The 23331-nt window shown below is 36.9% G+C and overlaps 1 protein-coding gene across 1 annotated transcript in view; it reads left to right on the top strand.

Moving 5' to 3' along the window:
* klhdc8b (kelch domain containing 8B) overlaps positions 1-23331 on the top strand; it is a 155787-nt gene that overhangs the window by 80025 nt on the left and 52431 nt on the right. Inside the window, exon 3 of the mRNA XM_065286029.1 lies at positions 22114-22278. Coding sequence (XP_065142101.1) covers positions 22114-22278 — 165 coding nt within the window. The remainder of the gene's footprint in view (positions 1-22113; positions 22279-23331) is intronic.

The following is a 23331-nucleotide window of genomic DNA, read 5'->3' on the forward strand; positions in this document are numbered from 1 at the left end:
TCAGCGGCAACTGAGGAAATGATGCATGACCATTCAAAAACATGACTGGGGTTCTAACTATACAAAGCTTAATGCAAATGGGTGAAGTGTCCCTTTAAATCAAGTACATTTATTGACAGATATAAGTTTTATTTAATTATAACCTGCATACTTACCGTACATATATCCAGACGTATATTTTGCATTATGTCAATTACTTGTGTCAGCATTATGAATACATTTTGGTGATTTATGTGTTGTTGTTTTACCGCAGGGCTTTTTAACTCTGTTCTGGGAGGTGCACCACTGTGAGTTGTTTTTTTAACTTTAACCAAACACACCTGAACAAGCTAATCAAGGGCTGTGTTTCAATCAGCTTCAGAGGTTGTGAATAAGTATATCTTGTACTCAGGTTCAGGCAATGCAGACCCTAGCTCACTTCACATTGGGACACTGTTCACTTATTTTCCTGTGACTTAATTTCTTGTGATAATTACTTAATTACCTGTACTTTATATTTAAACACTTGTTAAAGTATATTATAAAAAACACTTTTATTATTCTCTTACATATCCGTGCATAAATTTTGAGTAAATTGTGGTCCCTTCTTGCGTTTTATGAAGTTTATTGAGTTGGTTTGCGCAATTTTGGTTGGAGAGCTTCAGAAAGGGTCACGTGATTTCTGCCAAGGGAACATAGGGACCATCAATGCTCACTGGTTTTTGTTTTGCATTGTATGAATTTTTAGGAAATTAACGTTCCAGTGCACTGAGAGGATTTTGTGATTGAGACAACTCTTAAAATGGCCGACTCCCCGATCAGTGCCCTGACTACTGAACAAGGGAGCTAATTAAGATGCAGCTAAGGTCTTTAGGGTTATTTAAAAATAACAGGCAGATGTGTTTGATCAGGATTGGAGACAGCTAACATTCAGGTCAGGTCAGAAACATCGTACATGAAAGCAACCCAAGTCGTAATTATGACTGGAAAGCTCAGATTTTTCAATTCCAATGTCTGAGTTGGGAGCGTGTTAGTGAGAATTGTGTTAATTGTTTGGCAGAAGCAATAAATGCAACATCTGAATTTGTTACAATTATGAATGTTTACTGATCTTAGAGTCTGATTTAGTGAATTAATGTTTTATATGGGCAGCAGGTTATTAATAAAAAGAAGCGAATTTCTAGACATTTGAATACTTATACGAGAAATGTTTACGCTTTGTTTAACGTTGTCAGGATTCGGACAAGGATGAACCCAAGCGCGGACATGACAGCTACAGAAACAATAATTTATTTAAACAAAACAGAAAACAAAACAAACAGAACAGGGCAGACACAAATCAAACAAGACTACACTAAACACTATCATTTAAACAAAACACTAAACATAAACAGGAACACGAGATATACACGGCAAAACTGGAAGACTATTTGATGACAAAGTAACACTGACTAGTGATGGGCGATTTGAAGCACGCTTCATGAGGCTTCAAAACATTTACAAATCTTTTGTTTCGAATCATTGGTTTGGAGCTTGTTTCAAACTGGCCAAAGTCACGTGATTTTAGCAAACGAGGCTTCATTACGTCATAACTGTTTCAAAACGTTTCGAAAATCCAACGATTCACCAATAGGGGGAGTTGATCACAAATGACCAGTGTAGGTGAACTTGGGTCAGTTTTATTATAAAAGTTCATAAAACATTCATCCTTCTGGCTAATAACACTACCAATTTGTCTGCTTTTTGTTTATAGACAGATTTAATGACAAAAATGTGCAGAATTAAAAAGAGAGTTCATTTTAATTATGTGTTTGCCATAAAAAAAACAGAATACACGTTTAATTATTTCTTAATTAAATTAAATACTTTATTTTTCTTAAAAACATATTTTTAGAACAATCTTGCTATTATTTTTTTAAAAGTGTAAAATGTTTGGACAGATCCTGCTGCTTTTACACTATTTTGACCAGCAGATGTCGCCAGCGTGTATGGTGTTTCGAACGCTTCGAAAAACTGAAGCAATTTGTGAAGCAATTGGTTCAATTGATTTGAAGCTTCCAAAAGCTTTGTTTCTCCCATCACTAACACTGACGAACCCGCACTGGACGACAAACACAAGCGCTGCGTCCCAAACCGCCTACTTCCATACTATGTAGTAGGCAAAGAGTATGAGAAGTAGTGCTTTTCACCTACTATATAGTATGGAAGTATGCAGTTTGGGATGCAGCGTTAGACTCTTAAATAGGGACAAAATAAATTACATACACCTGGAAATCATTACATGTAAGGGATCGGGGAAATGCGTGGTCACAATAAACCAATACTAAAACCACGCATCTCCCACATAGAACATTGTACTGTCAGAACCCTGCCATGCTGACTAAATCTAAATACCAACAAGGATCTGGTAGGATCCTGACAAATGTACAGTATATAGGTATGCATACTTGTTTGGGCTGGCTTAAGGTGAAGGACAAACTTAATATAAGTCTTTTATGTTATATACATAATGCTCTATTTAAAAATAATCCAAAATCTTTTGTAGACAAATTGGTTTTTAGTGGGTATTGTCACGGACATGTAACGCGTCAGGTGAGCTCAGGTGTGTTAGTGGTTCCATCTGCAAGGTCTAATTGTATGCTAAGAACAGTATTAGTTAGATCGGCATCTGCTTGGAATAAATTGGACTTAAGAATAAGGCATATATCCAACATATGTCATTTTAAGAAGACTTTAAAACAGAGGACAATTAATAGTCTTATACCAGTTAATTCGTGACTGTTATAGGTAATGAGATTTTTAAATGCTGTATGTGTGATGTGTATATGTGGATAAAAGTATACATGTGGCTATGTTATATGTATGTTAAACCTATGTATGTTTTACTTGGTGTATTTTAATTGTGTATATGTTTTAGCACTTTGTGGGCCCCAGGAAGACTAGCAACCACATTGTGGAAGCTAATGGGGACCCAAATAAATATACAAATAAACAAATATAGGCTATGCTTTTTGTATTTTCATTTAAATACGCCACGCCATCTCCCAAATTAATTTTAAGGCATCTGATGTCATAATCATGACTTTTATAAATTTATAAATACAAACTTTCCAAGACTTGACTATGCACAATATACTCGCAAGGACACTGACACATTAGGATCACACAGTAACCCTCCAGTTATAAGAGTAGAATATTCTTTTTGGATTAATTTATTTATCTGATCTTCAGTAAGGTCATTCTTTGATGAAGTGGTCTAGCAGTATTTGAGACTGTCTAATATTTCTATAGTTGTAAGTTATTATTTTTGTAGTCCTCTTTATAGCGACAGTTCATCATCAGACACAATGTATGGTAGCGTTGTCTTAAACAGGCACTTGTGTCTAATGGAAGCTTGTTATGATTTGATTATGCTATTGCATTGTGAGTAGTGTGTTTGTGTGTGTGTGTGTGTGTGTGTGTGTGTGTGTGTGTGTACCTGGTAATTATCACGTTGTGGGGACCAATTGTCCCCACAAAGATAGGAATACCAGTGTTTTTGTGACCTTGTGGGGACATTTTGATGTCCCCATGAGGAAACAAGCTTATAAATCAAACAAAATGATGTTTCTGGAGAGTGTGAAGTATCAGAAAGGTTTCTGTGATGGTTGGGGTTAGGGAATGGGGTAGGTAAGGGGAATAGAATATACAGTTTGTATGGTATAAAATGCATTACGTCTATGGAATGTCCCCACAAAACATGGAAACCAGAATGTGTGTGTGTGCGTGTGTGTGTGCGTGTGTGTGTGCACGTCATAGAGCGCAGACTAAAGGTCAATGTGAAATAACACACTGCCACTTCAGCAGCTCATTTTAATCATTGGTCTGAAGAGGGAAAGATCATTAGAGAAAAGAGGAGGAGAAATCTGTCATTATGAACTTGTTTTTTTAGTTTGTGCTTTGAATACCAAAGACAGTGTCTGAAAGAGCACTGATGAGATTTAACAGAGACAGATTAAAGACAGAGACTGAGTGAAAGAGCAAATAGGACAAATAGTTGACCCTTTGTATTTGTTTTTGAAGTGCCACATTATTGCAGTTCCCTTCAGTTGATATAATTTCAATTGAAACAGGAAGTTAGGGCGGGACATAATGATTGGCTCCTCCCTCTTTAAAAAAAGCTAAAAGCGTGATGTTTACCTCACAGCTTGGAATCTGATAAATAGCTGAAATGCAAAATGATGATATAAAAATTGTTGATCCCTAATGGCGGATTTGAGGGCCTGTAAATTTTAAATGTTGTCAATGTTTTGGAGCACACTCATTTATAACATATTTATACTTTGTATAACTTATAGAAGGATCTCATGACAGAAATGCAATATAATATACATAACTAAATTATCAGTGGTGTTTAAAGACCTTACAAAATTAACTGTATTCATTTAATTACCTTAGAATATATATATATATATTAGAATATATTTCACGACATCATGTGTCTACTCATAGATATGTACACTAGATGTCGCCTTGGCTACGGCAGTTCACCAAATGCGTCAAATAGAGCCGTCATCTTGAAACAGCGGAACCCTGCATCAGCGTCATTGTAGGCAATAGTGTAACGTAAATAAAATCACCATAAATAGTCATGAACGTGATTTTCTTGGTTTTCTTTTGGTTCGTTTCAACAGTCAGACATGTATTTAGCATTGAGTCCAGAAAAAAATAAAAATTAGGATATTATGAAAATCTACTTTTTCTAACTATAATGCATAGTTCTAGTAGGCCTAACATCCATACGCAGCACAAAAGTCCGGCATCATCTATGAATTCGAAGTACAGGCGGAGATAGCAGTTTTACCTAGCTACTCCCTATGACAAGACCCCTGTTCCAAGATGGCGGCGGTTTTGACGCATGCTTAGAACCCCAAGGCGACATCTAGTGTATATATCTATGGTTTCTACTGTAGCCCTAAACAAAAAAATTTTACTATAGAGCGTGTTTTATCACTTTGTTTTCTTATATGCCGCTAAAAATCTACACAGTGGACCTTTAAACAACACTTATAGTCATCCTCATGACGTTTCAAACCTTAATGACTTTCTTACACTGAAATAGACACTTCTGTTGCATGGTGATGAGTCACGAAAGAACTAAAGCCGCTCTATGTCAGTGATGTCAAACTTGTGACGTGTTTAATGGCGCCATATTTAGCTTTCAACCGGTCGGTGGCATTCTCTTCCCTTCCAGACTCTGAGAAAACTTCCTGCTGTCTTCACGTCCACATTCTAAGAGCTTTTAATGATTTTGAATATCGATCACACTTCCTGAAGGGCAGAAATGAGTGGCCTTTAAATGACATTATGGAAGACGACGCTTGCACTATCAGCAAACACAGCTTTTGCTGGGGCGAGTCGAGTCTAACAGCTCTTTTATTAAAAATACCAGAGCCATCTTAAGCCACGCTGCCCAGAATCTCTTTGTAAATGTCAGTCATTTAACTCTGATATCACACTGGGTACGTGACGCTGCTGTTCAGTTTGGGCTATGTTTAAATATGCCTGTGGTCTTACTTGCCAATTCCTATGCATGTACAGTTACTAGTCAGTAAAAATGAGGAGGTCAGTCTGTCAGCATATATCCTGGGAAGTATATTAGGGTATTGCATGCCTTCAAAATATCATAAAGAGGTTTTTTGACAATGTCTTTATTTTAACTTTTAACTTTTTCCCCACCATTGACGAGTTATCTTATCAATTAAGAGAAAACAACTCTCTGCCAATCTATATTTTCACTCTTATACACTAGGTGGCACTCTTACCCAACTTATAAAACACTAAAGCATGCACTGATCCAAAAACAGTAATGTTTTGATTGTCGTTCTGAATTTGAAAAAGTCCTTTACAAAAAAGCAATTATCAAAATTTGGTATTTTTAAAGAAACCTACCCATATTTGAGAGGTGATAAAAAGAGAACAAATGAAGATAGGATTAAAGATTTTTTGGTAACACTTTAGTATAGGGACCAATTCTCACTTTTAACTAGTGTCTTATTAGCTTACATATTGACTGTTTATTAGTGTTTATAAAGGACATATTAATGCCTTGTTCTGCATGACCATATTGTACATCCCTTAACCCAATCCAATACCTAAACCTAACGGCTACAACAACTACCTTATAAGCTATTAATTAGCAGTAAATTGGGAGTTTACTGAGGCAAAAGTCATAATTAATAATCAATAAGTGTTCCCCATACTAAAGTGTTACCAATTTTTTTTGTGTGTGTAAAAGCAGGGGGTCTGTTCTTTCATTTGATATATTGTATGTTTATATATTTAAAGTAGAAATTTTTTGGAAAATCATAAAAAAATTGGCGCTGACTGGCAATAAAAAAACGCCGGCGGTGAAAGAGTTAAATGGACGTCAACGCAGTAGTACTTTTTGGGTACTGATGGTGTTATTATAGCATCTACCAGCAGGGAATAACATAATAACCAGCCAAATCTTTGATCCCTTGGGTAAAACGGCAATCTACATCACATATCTGGCCTGATGTCTTACTGTTCCCATTTCAGCAGTCTGTCCTCTTTTAAAGGGTGACTACACTGGAATATTTAGCTTTGATCCCAAATGTTAAGTTGAACCACAGGCGTGATCATTTGCTATTGCCAAAGGCAACATTTCTATTTTTAGATGTACAGTATAAGCTGAACTTTAACAGTTTATTTTTTTCAGCCAGAAAAAGACGAGTTGAAGACAGGGGCTTCATATACAATTCTTACTGTTATGCATTATGAACAATATGCAAATGTTTTGCATGCATATACTATGACATACAAACTGCAGTACATTTTCCAAAAAGTGCCTGTATCCCACAATCCAGCACTTTACCTTCCAGTTTCAGTCTGATATTTCTATTAATAGATTTTTTTGACTGGTTAGTTGATTACTGTACCTTGCCAAAGGGATACTTTATTTTAAAACAAAATTGAATAGACATTCCAAAAGTCTCCTGAATATTGCTAGCGGCTTTCTAAGCTCACGAATGACAGTAAAATATCCCGGAAATCAATTATTTAAGAATGAGCTATTCAGGTTGAAATAATTCTCAGTCTAAAGAGACATAATGAGCGACAAGACAAAAAAAGAGAACATGAAAGAAAGTGAATCCTGATTGGTCTCTCTTTCTGATAACTAGACCAATCAGTTTTTGCTATGGGTGGGCTTACAATCAACATTTTTCTCTCTCAACAAGAAAACACAACATAATATGTGTTTGGTGCATCATGCGTCATTTCAAAATACCGTTCGTGCCTGCTGCACACACGTCGAAATGGTTTATGATAAAAGAGACGCTCACAATCACAAAGTATTCGGAAGACAATAATTTAACACTAAACTCTATTTATGTGAGATCAGGCGAGTATCTGACAAACGCAAGCATCTCTTTTATTATATACCCCTTATAGAAGCGTCTGCAGCAGGCACATATTTTGACATGATGCGTGATGCACATAGGTTCACATGACGTGCTGAACACATAGTTTTACATGACGAGCAACACACATGACGGGCTAAATACATGTTTTGACGAGCTCGGCAGGGTGCGCCCACGAAAAAGTAGTCTACGGCCGCCAATGACTTATAATATAGTTATGTATATTATATTGCATTTTGTGTCAAGAGATACAAGTTACATATTCCACCCTTAATCAGTCCCTCCAGAAAAACATGATTATGCAATCGCATGATTCAATGCATAATCAGCTAAAGTCTGCATAGTATGCAGGGGCCACATTTTTTAAAATACGCTGCACTTTTGGCACATAAATTGCAGATTTCTGTGCGCAAAATATGCGAGGCTTGCATGATTTCATAATCCCCGCATTTTTATAGCAAAAAGTCATACATATCTTAGCAGAAAGTTGAAAAATGTTGCATTTACTTCACACATGCGCAGCCATGTCCCCTGTTGTTATGGGAATGTTAGAAAGTGACGTAATTATGCGACGTGAACATCAATGAAAATCTGCAAAAGCTGCAAACAGTTTTTGCAAGTTCAAGCAGTTTTTGCAAGTTCGCACAATTTTTGCAGGTTCCCGCAATTTCATCACATAAAATTGCATAAATATCCCCAATATTCCATTGCATTTTTTAAGAAAACGAATACAAATGTGAAAGATCAAAGATTTTTGCCCGCAACAATTACAAAAAACTTTTCTGGAAGGCCTACTTAAAGTTTTTAGTTAATATTATTTATTAGGTACCATTCATTCGTTACAATACAATACTGACTAGTAGCTACACTGCTCATAATATGACATAATATAATATACGAATGTTTAATTTATAATAATGTATAAATTATTATACATTTTCTTTAGGGGGGTTGAGCTACACCCCTAGATTACTTTTTGCCGAGTGGACTGAAAAAAAATTGGTCAAAAAATAATCCTAAACTGACAGTGGGGCAGTACCCTTTAAAAAGGACCTAATATATACTGTATGTATAGATGTATATAGATACCAATAGGTACTTCAGAGGTATTAACATACAAATGTACCACTGAGATACTAAAATGAACTGTATGGGTCCAAAGCTCTACCCCTGCCTAACAAGGGTAAAAAATTATGAGTTTTTAGTTAATATTAATATATAATTTAGTTAATATTAATTATTGCCTTGCGCTGCTTTATTTAACTCTATTTTTAATTTTATTATATGCCTTTTTTTCTTTTTTTTGTTGTTTCTACATTTTATATTTGTTCTAGATTTTTAGGCTTTAATTTAAATGTTATCTGTAAGCACCGCGGTCTGAGAGTAACGCAATTTCGATTCTCTGCATGTATGTACTGTATATGTGGAAGAATTGACAATAAAGCATACTTGAATTTGAACTTGTACTTTTTGAAAGGGTTTTTGTGAAATAATGCATATAGATTTTTAAGTGTGCTGTACTGTATCTAGTATATAGCACACTGGTTTTCCATTGCAAACAGAGCCCATATTTTCTGCTCTCAGTCATGAAAATGGTGGAAGAAGACATACAGCAGGTGGTGTGTTTAATAAGGGTCTGTCGTCTGGGTTCAAAACAGCTGTGTGTGTGTGTGTGTGTACAGTAGTGGTCAAGCACTGTGTGTCTGTTAAGTCTGTTAGTTGATAGATGATCAGCGCATATGTTTGTTCAGTAATATGCTTTGGTTTCATGTGTGATCATGCATGTGCATCTCTGAGTACGATACCAACCACTACTTCATAATTGTCTCCGAGTACGTGTTTGGTTGCTATGGGGTCTCCCAGGGCGACGAACAAAGATCAGAAAGCAGAGATGTAATGGAAGTGACTGCGTGTGATTGGGTAGTGCAGCCTGCAGGGGGTGACGGATGCTGAGAGGTTGAAGAGAGGGTCGACGAATGAAGTCGATGGATTGATTGATTGATTAAAGAAAAACAGATGGAGGCTTGGGTAAAGGTGATTCACACCTGCTCAATACCATAACTACTATTCCCAGTACATGCTGAAAATACTGGGTTGTTTAAATCAATTGTGAAATTGTTGGCAAAACCCTGTTGAGTTTAAATTAACCTAGAAAATGTGAACCATGTTGAATCAACTCAGTATTGTATTTAAAGTGTACATTTATACAACAGCAAACTTCTGCTGTGTTGTCCACAATACTTAATATTTGACTACTAATACTTTTATGTAAATGGTTGCGAAGAGTGATCCACGGTGTAATTTAGATAAAAAGTTTTCTGTAAATGTACATTTGTGTTATTAAAACGTTTCTATGGTAAACTGAGATTTCAAAGTGTTTAAAGATTCCCAGCATTCATATTACATTTTATGACAATTGCTTCTTGCTTGGTAGTCTGGGACATGTTTTTTCTCTTTACACTTAAAAAGGGCAAAGTGTTTTACATATCCAAATTATTTTTTGCAAAACCAATATTATGGTATTGGTACATTAAAAGATTCCCATTGGTGGATGCTACTGTTTATGGATGCAAGTGCCAACTTTGCACGGCACGCCCACAATCCGCTTGCTAACCACCTGATACTATTTGCACAAAAACAAAAATACATCTGAAATCTCGTTGGCAACAAAGATTGGCTGACTTTATTGTTAAAATGCTATACTGTACTCAGACCTTCAACAGCTATGTTATTGTGTTTTTACAATTGTTTGTGGACGTTGTCATGTCACTTACAGTATATGTTGTTCGTAACGGGTAAAGATAGGACGATTTGACAGTGCAAAATAATCCATAAAGTTGTACCAAATAAAATAAACTTGCAGGATAAACAAGTAGTAAAAAATTAGGATGTGTTGTTTAGCATGACAAAAATGATGCATTATTGATGTGTGCATGCACAGTAAGCCCATGCAGACAGTCGGATGCGTAGGATGATAATTTCGGATGATATTTTATTGTGCTTTACTATATAATTATTTACAACAAAACAAACTTGTCAATCGAATGTCTCTTGCTGTCAAAGTGAGCAGTTTAAGCTTCAGTCAAAGATCTGCCTACTGTGGACCACAGTTTGACATAGCAGCATGAAATACAACATGACATTAAATAATTTGTTAAGATGTTAGGAGTGTTTCGCATGTCACACTATATAATATGAAACATCAGTCATACTATAAATTGTATTTAAGCTTTAACTACACAGAACATTGAACTAATGTATTAATGTAGTCATTTATCAGCACTATTAATGATTTATGAAAATTGTACTAGCAATCCTGCTTCTTGAACTTTGATCATAGTTTTCATGTTTCATTGTTTTTGCAGCGTAAAAGATTGTAAAGTTGTCAGGATGTCAAGTACAGGAAATGAATGAGTGCTAATCTGGCAAGGAGCTACCGTATAGACTCAGAGAAAGTAGAAATACATTTGTAAAATGTACAGATGGCAAACTTTGCCTCTGTAGGAACTCAGTAATATCAAGAGATGAGATGAGATTACATTACATTTCTGCCACTTTCACTGTTCAGTCTCCATTTTACAAAGGCCTAAAAATGGCATCATGTTGCTCACACTGTCCTTAGGCTTGCACCCCAAGACAGTTGACTAAAATACATGCTGTATTTTGGTGGCACTTACATGATTGTATTACTGTAGAACAAAACTGATACTTGATCTGACAAACCTGCTGCCTTAAAGAAACACAGAGTCAGTATTTGGGGTTTTAATTTGTCCAATAAAAGATAAATGGTGATGCAGAATACCATATGTTGTCATTTAAAATGTTTTTCAGATACTATAGGTTAATTTTCTTGAATTTTATTATAAGCAGACAGAAATTTGATATGTTAGCCATTATAGTCCCATCTTACAGCACATTAGTAATAAATGTGACATCCCAGAGCTTTGTTGAGATCATAAAGTGCAACCAGTCTGCGTTTATGGCTTTCCAAACATTTCTGTCCAGAATTATTAGGAGAGAAAGTTCTCCATCTACCAGATGGTGAACCTGGAATCATCCACATCTAAATATAAGTAAGGATTAATTGAGACGGGCCATTGAATTATAAGAAAATAATGCACACCCAAGGTGGTTATGCGGCACGACGCAAAGCGGAGTCAATTATTCCGCTTATACCACGGTTACCACAAACATTGCTCTGGTGCCTATTTTTAAGACATTTGAAAAGTTAGGTGTGCGGTTATCGAAAAATAATGTATACCTATGGAACATTTCTCAACCAATCAGAATACAGCATTCAACAGACCTGTGGTATAATGAAGATTTATAGGCTCAAACAAGAAGATGGCTTAACATAGGTCAAATGGAAAAAATTAAGAATATCAGAGCTAGGCATGGTTTAGTGTTTTATCAACCAGTTACCGTGCGTTCACACCAGACACGGAAGAGGCGGCAAAAACGCGCTATTTGCACATAGTTGGATGCTTGAACATTTCGAGTTTACTCACTTCATTCCCGCGTGAATTTCTAGTCATTTGAGACATTCACCTGTAAATTCACGTCATGGGAGGGGCTTATATAGCTCAAATTGTCACTGCTAGAGCAAGCTTCTGATTGTTTAATGTGGTGGGACAATACGGCAAAGTTCAGATTTTTTAACTGTCGCGGATCACGCAGCAACGCTAAATTCACGCGGAAAGCTTTGTTTATACTCACGCTTTGGTCCACAAAACGAGCCTCCGCTGAATGATGTTGCTCTATTCTTTGAACGGCCAGGGGGCGATGCAAGCAACCGAATCAAAAACAAACACAAAGAAGAGGATAGAAGTCGTCGTCCGCTGGAACAACCCTGGTGCTTCTAACATCAGAGCTTGATATATAAATTTGGGAACATGAATAAAACAACAATCTTTTAAATATGTCTGTATTTTCATTTCATTAACATTTTTATTAAGCAAACAGTACAGACATCTTGAGATTTGTATTTTATTCCTTGTCATATGGTTCATTCAATACAAACATAAACATAAATCATATGTAAAAGAATTTGTGTTTTAAACTGCAAAGTTTCCATACTTTACTTCAAGAGTTTCAGTATTGTTTTGCATGAATTGATCAAGAGATACGTCACAGGCTTGCCTGCTCGGACAGAATTGCCTCGAGTTCGGTCATTTTCGGATTCGGAACCGCGCATGCAGTAACAAAATTTCTATGCACACTAGGGTTGTTGCTGTGACAGAATTTTCCCACCGGTTAATCAGCGCGTGACAAACCCGGTTTTACCGGTTTCACCGGGTGGGAGGGGCTTATAAATGCACAGAAGTTCGCATTTTACTTTCACTTTTGAATTAGATGCTACTGTTGTTTAAATCCAGCGCTTGCATGCGCTGCGTTAAATCGCGTATGAATTTGCATGCAAATGCGAGTGCAACAGCTGGTTTAAGTGCTTGAGTCAATGTGCGCAGGTACTTCTGACAGAAACCCGCCAGTCCCAAGCAGAGCAACCGGCTATTCCTCCATAAAGCGCTGCTGGAATGATGGGTTTATTATTATTCTTAATGAAAAACACAACAACAAAATGATCTCGCCTATATTAAACATCATATATGTATCTTATAACAAAAACGAGTAAGCACGCGGCTTCTGCCATCGTCTGCTCGGCGCAGTCTGATAGGAATAAATGAAATCTGACACCCGCAGCCGCTGCTCTGTGATGATGCGACCCTCGCAAACTCTGACTGAAATAAATGAAATCTAACACCTGCTGCTCTGTGACGTGATGCGCGTTCAGCTTCGCTGAATTCAGGGAGCAGACACATTCAGTTGTAAGTGTTTGCTCTCTCTAACGAAACTAAATTATTTAATTACAAGAAAATATCAAAACGACGGTGAAAGACTGTGTCGCGGTGGGCAAGTGATCTAACCGGTGAGAGGCTGAAGCACCGGTAATCACCGTTTCACCGACTATCGCAACAAGCCTAATGCACACCTCCACGCGAAATGCTTGCGCACCCAATGCGCACAATCGGCCACTCTGCGTTGACGTCATTTTTAAACAATAGGCTACTTAACGCGCCATTTGCGCCGCACGTTCCGTGCCATTCAAGCTTACTGCGCCGCAGAATGCCTATTCGCATCTTTGCATTGACTTAACCTGTAAATCAGCGTCGAGGGGAGTTTAAATCAGCTCAACTATATGGTACTGAGCTATGACGTGGTTCGGCAGCAAACGATCCGAGGGCGGAAATGTTTGTCGGCACCCAAACAGAAGGCGGAAACCTCATTCCAGAGAATGCATTCGAGCGTTAGAGTGTCCACTACACCTTTTCCATAGCGTTGTTGGCAGGGCAGCCAGAGGGTTTTTTAAAGAACTGGAACCTGTAGACTTGGTTATTATGAATCACCAAGGACCACAGGCTGGGTAAATAAACAGTAAATTATTTTAATGAATTAACGCTTTAAGCATGTAGGCGTTCTATGAGTAATGCTCACTGGTAGAGCATTGCATTAGCAGTGCAAAAGCTCATGGGTTCGATCCCAGGAAACACACATGCTGATAAACAAATGTATATGAGCTATAAGTCGCTTTGGATAAAAGTCTCTGCTGAATGCCTGTAAGCTGATAATAATCATACAGTATGTTTTATGTAGGCAAATATATGTGTGATGTTGTTTGACTAGAGTAACAGGTCTGATGATCTTGGATATTGAAGAAATCTGCCCCTGAGAACAGATGTCGGTCTAGTTATCCTCTTTAAATGAAAGCTTTCACGCACTAAACTGGCACAGGCGGCACTTTATTTCATCTTTCTAGCTTGTTTTCTTTTTAACTGAAATTTGACAGAAATCTGAGCTTGCGTATTATGCTGCAAAAACACAGAGTCACACATCAAAGAAATACGAGTTGACTTAATGGTCACTGATACCTTATTTTACTTAAAGAGCATGTCTCAGGTTAATGCACCCATTGAATCAAAGCATAGAAAAGTAATGTAAAATTTAAAATATAAAGGAAATACTGTATTACTTTTGCATTTGAAAAACACCAAACCAGAAGTGACCTAACGAGACGGAGAACGGTCAATTTGATCAACAATGGATCGCAATGACAGTGTGGATGCTGAGGAAATAGTAAATGCTTATTCATACTGTACTTGTATGGACCACAGCCATACAATTATATGCCTGCTATGCAGCCAAGAGAGCAGGGACAGGCCAGGATTACACCGAACGGTCAGAGGAGACAAATTGAGTTGTGGTGTGAGGAGAACCAGTGGAGAACAGGGCAAGTGTTTTGGTGAGAGATCAGTGTTCATAGATACATACACGTTAGCTAACGAGATATAATACTGTGCTCACATCACAACATAATCAGGCAATAGCTAAGACAGTATTGGTCATCTAGTGTTGATACCAGAAACTAGTAAGTTAATATCCATCTACACTTACATTACCTGATACAGCGGTTTCTCATCACCGCAGGAGGCACTTTCCTGATACACTGTCTTGTTTAATAGTTGCTTGTGTGGAAAATGCGTGTCTATGGTCACACTTGAGGAAAGTCAGTGCTGCAGGGAGTTGAATGCATACTGGGCATTAATGGAGACTGTCACCCCCAGACTTCATAAGCAGTGCCTGACTCTGCACCCAGGCTTTAAGGCATGCTGTTTTAACCCATATGTGATATATGCACTTTAGACAGGAGCATGGACCTCGCCAGGTGAAAAATAAGTACACTTCCATAGTGACTTAAAGTGCTCTATTTTCACACACTCATTTTGTACTTTATATACTAAAAGTTCTTCTTTAGTACTTTTTAAGATGTTCTTAAAGGTATAGTTCGGCCAAAATTACATACGTCCATCCTTTTTCGAAATACGAAATACATATTCAGATATTTTTAAAAATGTCCTAGCTCTTCCAGTCTTCATAATAAATGAATATGGGGTCCATTCCCTTAATTCCAAAGAATGTGCATTCATTCTTTGCAAAAGTAATCCACACGGCTCAGGGGATTAATAAAGGCCTTTCAAGGGTAATCGATGGCTCATGGTCTGACTTACTTAATGAGTGCGTTTACATGCACAGTCTTACGCCGATTATGCTTAATAAACTGATAACACGTTGGGTCATGTAAACGCGTAAAGCGGTTTTCTTTAATCGGGGAAAGCCCATAAACAGCGTAAGCAAAAACCGATCGGCACAGGTAGTTTTTTGCTCATTACGCCGATTTCGCGTGGCATGTAAACACCTTAACCCGCTTTCTCACGGTTTTGTCCATGTGCGCATGTCTCCGCGTATGAAAGATGAACGTCACACGCGGAAGTAAGCGCAAGGTAACGCATAAAAGTCTCCGCTCGACTAAAGCAGTTGGCAGAGAAACTGTGAAAATAAAAGCTCATGTTACATTTACAGGTTCTGCAGACACGAGGAGAGATACAACAGTACAGCTTAAGATAGATATGTCGTTGACTTTTTGATCGACTATTATGTACTATAGGTGGTGACGTCACTGCTTGCGAGAAAACTGATAATTCTTCAAGTCCCATGTAAACGCAGTTGTCTGCATAGCCGGTTTATTGATTTGCATGTAAACGCATGAAAACAGTTTTCTATAATAAGCAGATTTTTAATAGTTATCCGCTTATTCTGTGCATGTAAACGCACTCAATGATATTTAGGAACTAACTGAAACCGCTAACCGTATGATGGCTTTTCTTTCACATGACGGCCTATCTAGCCACCTTTGCGGAACCTTGGGTAGCGAACAGCATGACACATCTTACCATCACTGGTTTAAGCTTCTTCTCTGCTGGCATTGTGGTTAAAATGCAGCGAATATACAGTAATTCCTAACCATTACAAGTTGTGCATATGTGAATAAACCCAGAAGTAAAAACAACATATAGAAAATTTGGAGAACTCTAGTATAGTGAGGGTTTTCTTAAATAATGATAAATAATGATGCACCCCGCAAAGTACAAAAGTACGCTGGGAGGAAAATCCTCCAATCTAAAGTGAACGCTACACATCACTTTGTTTTTAACTGCAAAAAACGCAGCCAGGCATGGAAGATAGTACCGCATTTTCTTTTTATAGGAAACCTATCGACTCAATGTCCTGACAGGTTGCATTTTGTGCAACCTCCACAAACACAATAATTTACCATGATGATAATACTGAAAGCCATGCAACCTACACAATCTACTCCTACTGAATGGCAATATACTCTGTGCAGAGCCTGACAAACGACAGAACCTGACAGGATTTAAAATTTGTACATGTTATTTTCATACTAGGTTATATATTAACTCTTTCCTTGCCATTGTCGAGTTATCTCATCAATTAAAGGTGTAGCGGAGGATTTTCTCGAATTTTAGAAAAGAGCCGCCTTCTCCACTTTTAAAAAAAAATGCAATTGCGCAACACTCCTGATTGACAACTAGGATGACCAATAGTCTTGATGATCCACCCGGAAAAAGAAAATCCTCCACAATACCTTTAAGAAAAAACATTTGCATGAGAAAAACTAATTCCTGATGAGTTTTTATGGTTATCTGGAATACCGCAATTATCCACTAGATGGCTTACCCAATTTATTAAAAAGCTGAAGTAAATATTATTTATTAATTTACACTCTCTGTATGTTTTTGATAATCATTCTGAATCTGATCTCTAGCAAAATTCCTTCACAAAAATGCAATTTAGCTTTTTGCTAAAAAAATATTTTGAGTTTATAAGCAGAGTAAAAAATGTAGATAGGATGAAACAATATTTCCTGTTTAGTTTGTTTGTTTGTTTGAAAGCAGATGGTCTGTTCTTTCATTTGTTATATTTGTATGTTTATTTATTTTTGGAAGAAAATTTCCTGGAAAGCATTTTGTGAAACTTTTGTGAAAATCACAAAAATGCTGGCGGGCAACTTTACAAAAAAAAGGCTTGCGGGGAATGAGTTAATAATGTGTATGTAGAAAAAAAATGGCTCATTCTAAGGCAATACAGTTTGTTTCTTAAGGTCTTCTGTCAAGAGATCCATCTAAAAGTTACACAATTCACCTTTAAGTAACCATGTAGTAAAACAATAGTGATGGTAATCAAAAAATGGTTACTATGCTTTTTCAGTGATAAAACCATTTTGGGATGGTATAAATATAGAGATTATTTTGACACTTTTGTGTTGTTTAAATTATAAAATAGTTGAGCTGCTGACATTAACAGATCATCTACTTATTGTTGGTGGTCTTATCAGATATGTTTATGTGAAATAAGCTTAACTTATGGAATATCATGCCTGCCTTTTTTCCTGCCTGTTGCTGCATTCCTATAATTGAAGAAACCTGTAAGATATAAAAATATCTGCCATTTCTCATATTAATCTGCCAGTTTGGCAACAGCAATCCTATAGTAGATACTTCTGGATCCGAGCAGAGTGAAAAGAGCTTGTGAAGTGGATGTGGTCCATGATTCAGTAGCAGTGTACTTCAGATGAGTTGTTGGCAGTCTTGCTGTAATCTTACAGTCTGTCTTGAGTTCTATACTGCCATGTAGTTTACCGCCCCCGTGTGTTTCTCTATCTCTCCTCATCTGCTCATTCGTTCTGCATTTAACTACAGTCACAGGTTGCTGTTCCAGCGTACTGCAGATGTCTGAGTCAGCAGCTACTGCAATCAAGCTAAGAGAGAATAAAAGAGATGGAAAGACTGAGATACACTGTGTCATGTGTTAAGAGTGCTGTTAAATGAAAGTGTCTGTGAATGAGCTGAGCTTGTGCTGAACACATCACATTGATTCAGATTACAGAAATGCATCTTCACCGACAGCCTTGAGAGCTCCATATGGTGGTGACTGCTGAAGATGATTTTTCCGGGATGGTCCTGATGTTTCAATGCCTTAACATCCCTGTGCACAGATCAGTCAATAATCTCCAGGAAATTCCAATCTATTTTTGTTATTCCCAAGCATTTACACTTGTTTTTCTTTTTTCGTTTCCCACTTTCTCACATGATGTCTAAGAGCTAATGCAACTGTGACATTTTGTCACCTTGAGACTATAGTCAAGTTATGACTGCCATCAATATCAGGCTTGCTTTCTTCTCTTATCATTGGATTTATATCACTCATCTCTCTCTCTCTTTCGCTCTCTTTCTTTCAATCTCTCTCTCTCTCTGCAGTTGCCTAAACAGCAGAAGAGTAGTTCTCTTTGCTGATGTAGCATTTCTCTCTGTCTCTCTCTCTCTCTCTCTCTCTCTCTCTCTACATTCATGTCTCTCTCTTTCTCTATATTCATGTAGTCATTTTACTTCTGTGCTGCATTTCAATATTTCCCTCTAGAAGTTTATGAAGGTCAATGTAAAGTCAATGTTAAACCTTTTTACATGCGTTGGGTGGATTACATAATGTCTCCAGTCCAATCCGTTATATAATATATAAATATGTTATTTTACAAGCAACACTTAAGGTTTTGGTAAGAAACTTAAGTTGGGGACGCAATTTCCATTATATCTTGGTCCTAATGCAAAACCTCACTGTAAAAAATTCCTTCTTGCACTTAAATGTTTAAGGTTAATCAACTTGAATTTACAATTAATTTTCACTTTCTTGACTAGTTAAGAATTGCTATAAATTATTTAAAAAGTTTAAGTAACTCAAGCAAATAAGTTATTTCAACTTCATTTCTATTACTTATATCAGCTATCAATTCAAGTTGTTTAAACTTAAAAATTTAAAGGCCCCCTAACCTAGGTGTTTTCAGCAATATAAAAATAGGGGAGAGCAGGGTGAAAGTAACGCGGGACAAAAGTAACAAAGCGATTTTCTTCACACCTGATAACATTTACATCCCAGACTATGACTGCATCTTTAGCATGCCACCCTTGACATACCTGACAAATATCACATTATTTACTCACTGTTTCCGTGTGTAGATCCAGAAAGCTTTTTTCAACCATAAAGCGTCATTTTTTTCTTATAACGCGTTGTGTTTCTCGTTTCATGTGTTACAATACTAATCAATCTGCATGTTATTTAGTGCTGTAACACATCCTGAAGTTTGACTTCTCAGAGTTTTTCAAATTAAAAGTAAATTGGGTTTAAATGTGAGGAGTTTCTGTCCCGCTGCTTATATTGTTGTATATGTTGAAAATTTATATTATTGTATTGTTATTTTTGTTTTCATAGTGTTCAAACTGTTGATTTTTTTTTAATTCTCAACAATTCAAGTTTGTAATGTCCGTTGCTTTTGAAACATTTGATGAAACTGAAATTTAAAATGTAATTGAATTATTTTTTACAAAGATAAATGACAAAATGTTTGCAGTTACATATTAACAAGGTCATAGTCATGTATATTTACTAAAAACAAATGTAACAAAAAAATCTATTTCGTTTTGTTGTGTTATTTTTGACCCACTTGTGTGTTACTTTCATCCCAGCTGACAGGGTCAAAAGTAACAATGCGGTACTTATGTTCAAAGTAAAATTATACTGAAGTCGTTTTACATTTGTTCAAAATTCCACCTGATTTTGATAAACCCCACTTGTGAGTTACTGACCACAGCAAAAAATATATCTCTGTCTAAAACATTAGCTTTCAAAATTAAGTTTTTCTAAAAAATTGTGCTTTCGCCCATGCTCTCCCTTAGTCTGTGGTAACCCCAGAATGTGTCTGTAAAGTTTCAGCTCAAAATACACCATGGATCTTTCATTATACGACATTGAACATGGCCATTTGTGGCTGCAATGAAAAACGCACTGTTTTTGTGTGTGTCTCTTTAAATGCAAAGAAAGCTTCTGTTCCCCTCTTCTTATGCAAAGTAGGGGGTAGAGTGCTTACATGTGTGCTTTGGACAACATCAATACATGGGTCTCTGGCAGAAGGTTGAGCTCAAGAGGTGGAGTCTGTGAGCGGTCATGGGTGGGACATAATCAATGTGACATCATCACAATGCCAGGGGATCCCCAACAGCCTGTTTTTGTGACTGTTGTGGTTTAAAGGAGATTACACAAAGAAGAAAATATGGATTTGTATAATAACAGGATGTTTCTGCACACACACTGGCGACTCATTTTCTGATAGAAAGACATTTAAAAGTGCATTTTTTAGGTTAGGAGGGCTTTAAGTGCAATAAGGTATTTTTATAGTAAATTATAAAACCACGGTTTTCAGAAAAACAAACATTTCTCAATAACATTAACCTTTCCCCTAAAAGTAAATATTTGTAACAAGTAAATATTTGAAATAACTAAAGTGTTTGCCAAAAAACTTTACACACAGCTTGAAAATCTAACGGCAGAAATCTGTGTCTTTGTTTATAAAAAATGTAATTGCTGAACAGTAAGTGCTGTTCCAACAATGAAAGAACATATTTTATCCTGCCTACATCTATTCTGATGTGACCGTAAAATTTAATGGATGACAGCTGATTCTGATTCCCTTTATCATACAGCAGGTAGTGTCTGTGACAGGACTCTGATATGATGTCATGATGAATTATATTTTGATATGAAATTTAACTCAGGGAATAGGAGGTGGACTATGTACAGTGTGTGCACTTCTGTAAAAGAAGAATTTGTTTGACAGTCGGCGGGCCCTATCACATATTCGTTACTATCCGCTGTTCCCAGGCTTTCTCATGGGTTTTCAATAGGCTTGTTCGACTTCATGCGGCGCCACAAGAACCCGCAGCCAGATGATGTCAAAGTTCCGCGAGAGCAATTTAAAAGCAAACTCCTCCGTATGCTTTCGCGAATCACTTTTGCGGTAGTTTGACGTCACCCGGATGTCAATTCTTGCGTCGCATGAAGTCGAACAAGCCATCGCCCAATGAAATCACCGCTAGCGATAGAGCTATTACAAGCTTGTACAATAGAGGTACATTTTCACAGTGCCAAATGGTACATTTATACGGTTACTTTTATCCAAAGCATCTTTGATCAGTTCTTGTATTTCCAGTGCGTTGGTGTTCCTACTGTATCATCATGGTTATAACATTCCTCTCCCATCTCAATGTCATTACAAACTAAACTCAGCAAACACACAATTCTTATGAACATAAGCCATAAAAACCTTGTAATGTATAAAGAATGCAGATAAATAGTTAGACACGTTATTCAGATAAATGAGGTCCTGTGTATTTGGGAGAGAAAGACCAATGAGATCATTTATTATTGCAGATTAGTCCTGAGCTTCTGTAGTTAAACACATCCATCTAAATGAATGGCTCAAACGCACAGTATGACGAAAATGCATAAAAACATGGAAAAAGAGTTTGATTTGTACAATTTGAATGTTTTGTTTTACCTGTAGATTGGTAAAATGTGTTACAACCATCAAAAAAATGTATTATGCTGGATATTGACAGATCAACGATAGCAAAGTTTTTGGAGTTGTTCACTAAGTTTGGGGCAGTTGATAGGAACAAATGTCTACTTAATAATATTCAGTTCACGTAGGGGAACAAAACAAATTTGCTGTGCAGGTTTATGGCGCAATTTGAGGCAAACCTTAAAATAGCAGGAGCTCAGGAAAAAGAGCAGGTCTCTGGAGATTCTCCAGTCCTGCACATTAGAATAATATACCTAAATCAGATTATGTGTCTTCCGCTCCTGTCATTTTTGCTTTTTGTATTTGTAGTCGAATTTTTTCCCAAAAGGAATTGGAGACTAGAAACTAATAACTAATTTCCTCCCTTCCTCCTTCTCCCTCTCTCAGATGGCAAGGTGTATGCCTTGGGCGGGATGGGAGCAGACACGACCCCTCAGGCCTCTGTAAGAATATATGAGCCAACAAAGGACCAGTGGCTACACCTCACCTCCATGCCGACCCCTCGATATGGAGCTTTTTCTTTCTTGCATGGGAACAAAATTTATGTTCTTGGTAAGCAACTTTATTTCACATTTTCCAACTTTTAATCAGGGTATGAAATGATATGTATAGCATTGGCTGTATAAATCTGAATAAAGAACAAATATATAACTCATACAATTTTTAGACGATAAATCTGCACAGTAATGTTTCTTTGACTTAGTGTTACCTGAATCCATAAAAAAAAATTTCCAGGAGCAAATAAATAAGTTACACATTTTTTATAAGATTTCAGACTAAGGCATTATTTTCGAGGCAAAAAACTCATACATGAAGAAGTGGTGTTTTCTCTAGAGGGTCTTGGCAGATGGTGTTCTGGACTAGCCAGTAATTATAATGTATCTTATTTTTCTGTGTCATAATATTCTCCAGGAACAGCAGATGTGGGAATAACACATGGTAATTGTACTGAGGCCACTGCATTTCTCTGTGGAAGTTCAGAGGAGATTTGAACAATATCACAAATTGTGCTCTCAGTGATTACAGTGTGTTTGTAACCATGGGTCTGATGAGCATGTGAAATAGTCTGTGTTCGGTCTTGTTTTGGCATGTTTGTCTTTTTACTGACCTCTTGGACTGAGACACATCCTGTTCAGATCTCTCTTGGACAACTCATTAAAACATTTCTCCTCTGAAACAAACACACATCTAGTTTCACATACTGAAACAACACCTTCAGGTTGATGGCAGAAAGTCTGGACTCCACAGCAGCTTTAATTTGCCGAAGAGGTCTTTTAAGTGATATATAAACCAACAAATCACTCTTAATTTTGGGCAGTTTAATAAAGGACGATCTATGCATTAAAAAACGCAACATACGGTCCATATGTTTTTCTGTGCATTTTAAACAATCAGATGACCATTTCGAAATAGCAATCTGTAACATAGACTGCTATCGTTTTATAGACGGTTTCAGCAGTAACAACATAAACAAGCGGCTTTTGTGGTCAACACATAACTTCCGGTAAACTCTGCTAAGAATAAATAACAACAAAGTACTTTAAACGTAGTTTTTTTTATATAACAAGCAAAATAAACAAAACGTAGATTACCTAGGAAACCAAA

The sequence above is a fragment of the Paramisgurnus dabryanus genome, chromosome 21 (genome assembly GCF_030506205.2).
Source record: "Paramisgurnus dabryanus chromosome 21, PD_genome_1.1, whole genome shotgun sequence".
In the NCBI taxonomy this organism is placed as follows: Eukaryota; Metazoa; Chordata; class Actinopteri; order Cypriniformes; family Cobitidae; genus Paramisgurnus; species Paramisgurnus dabryanus.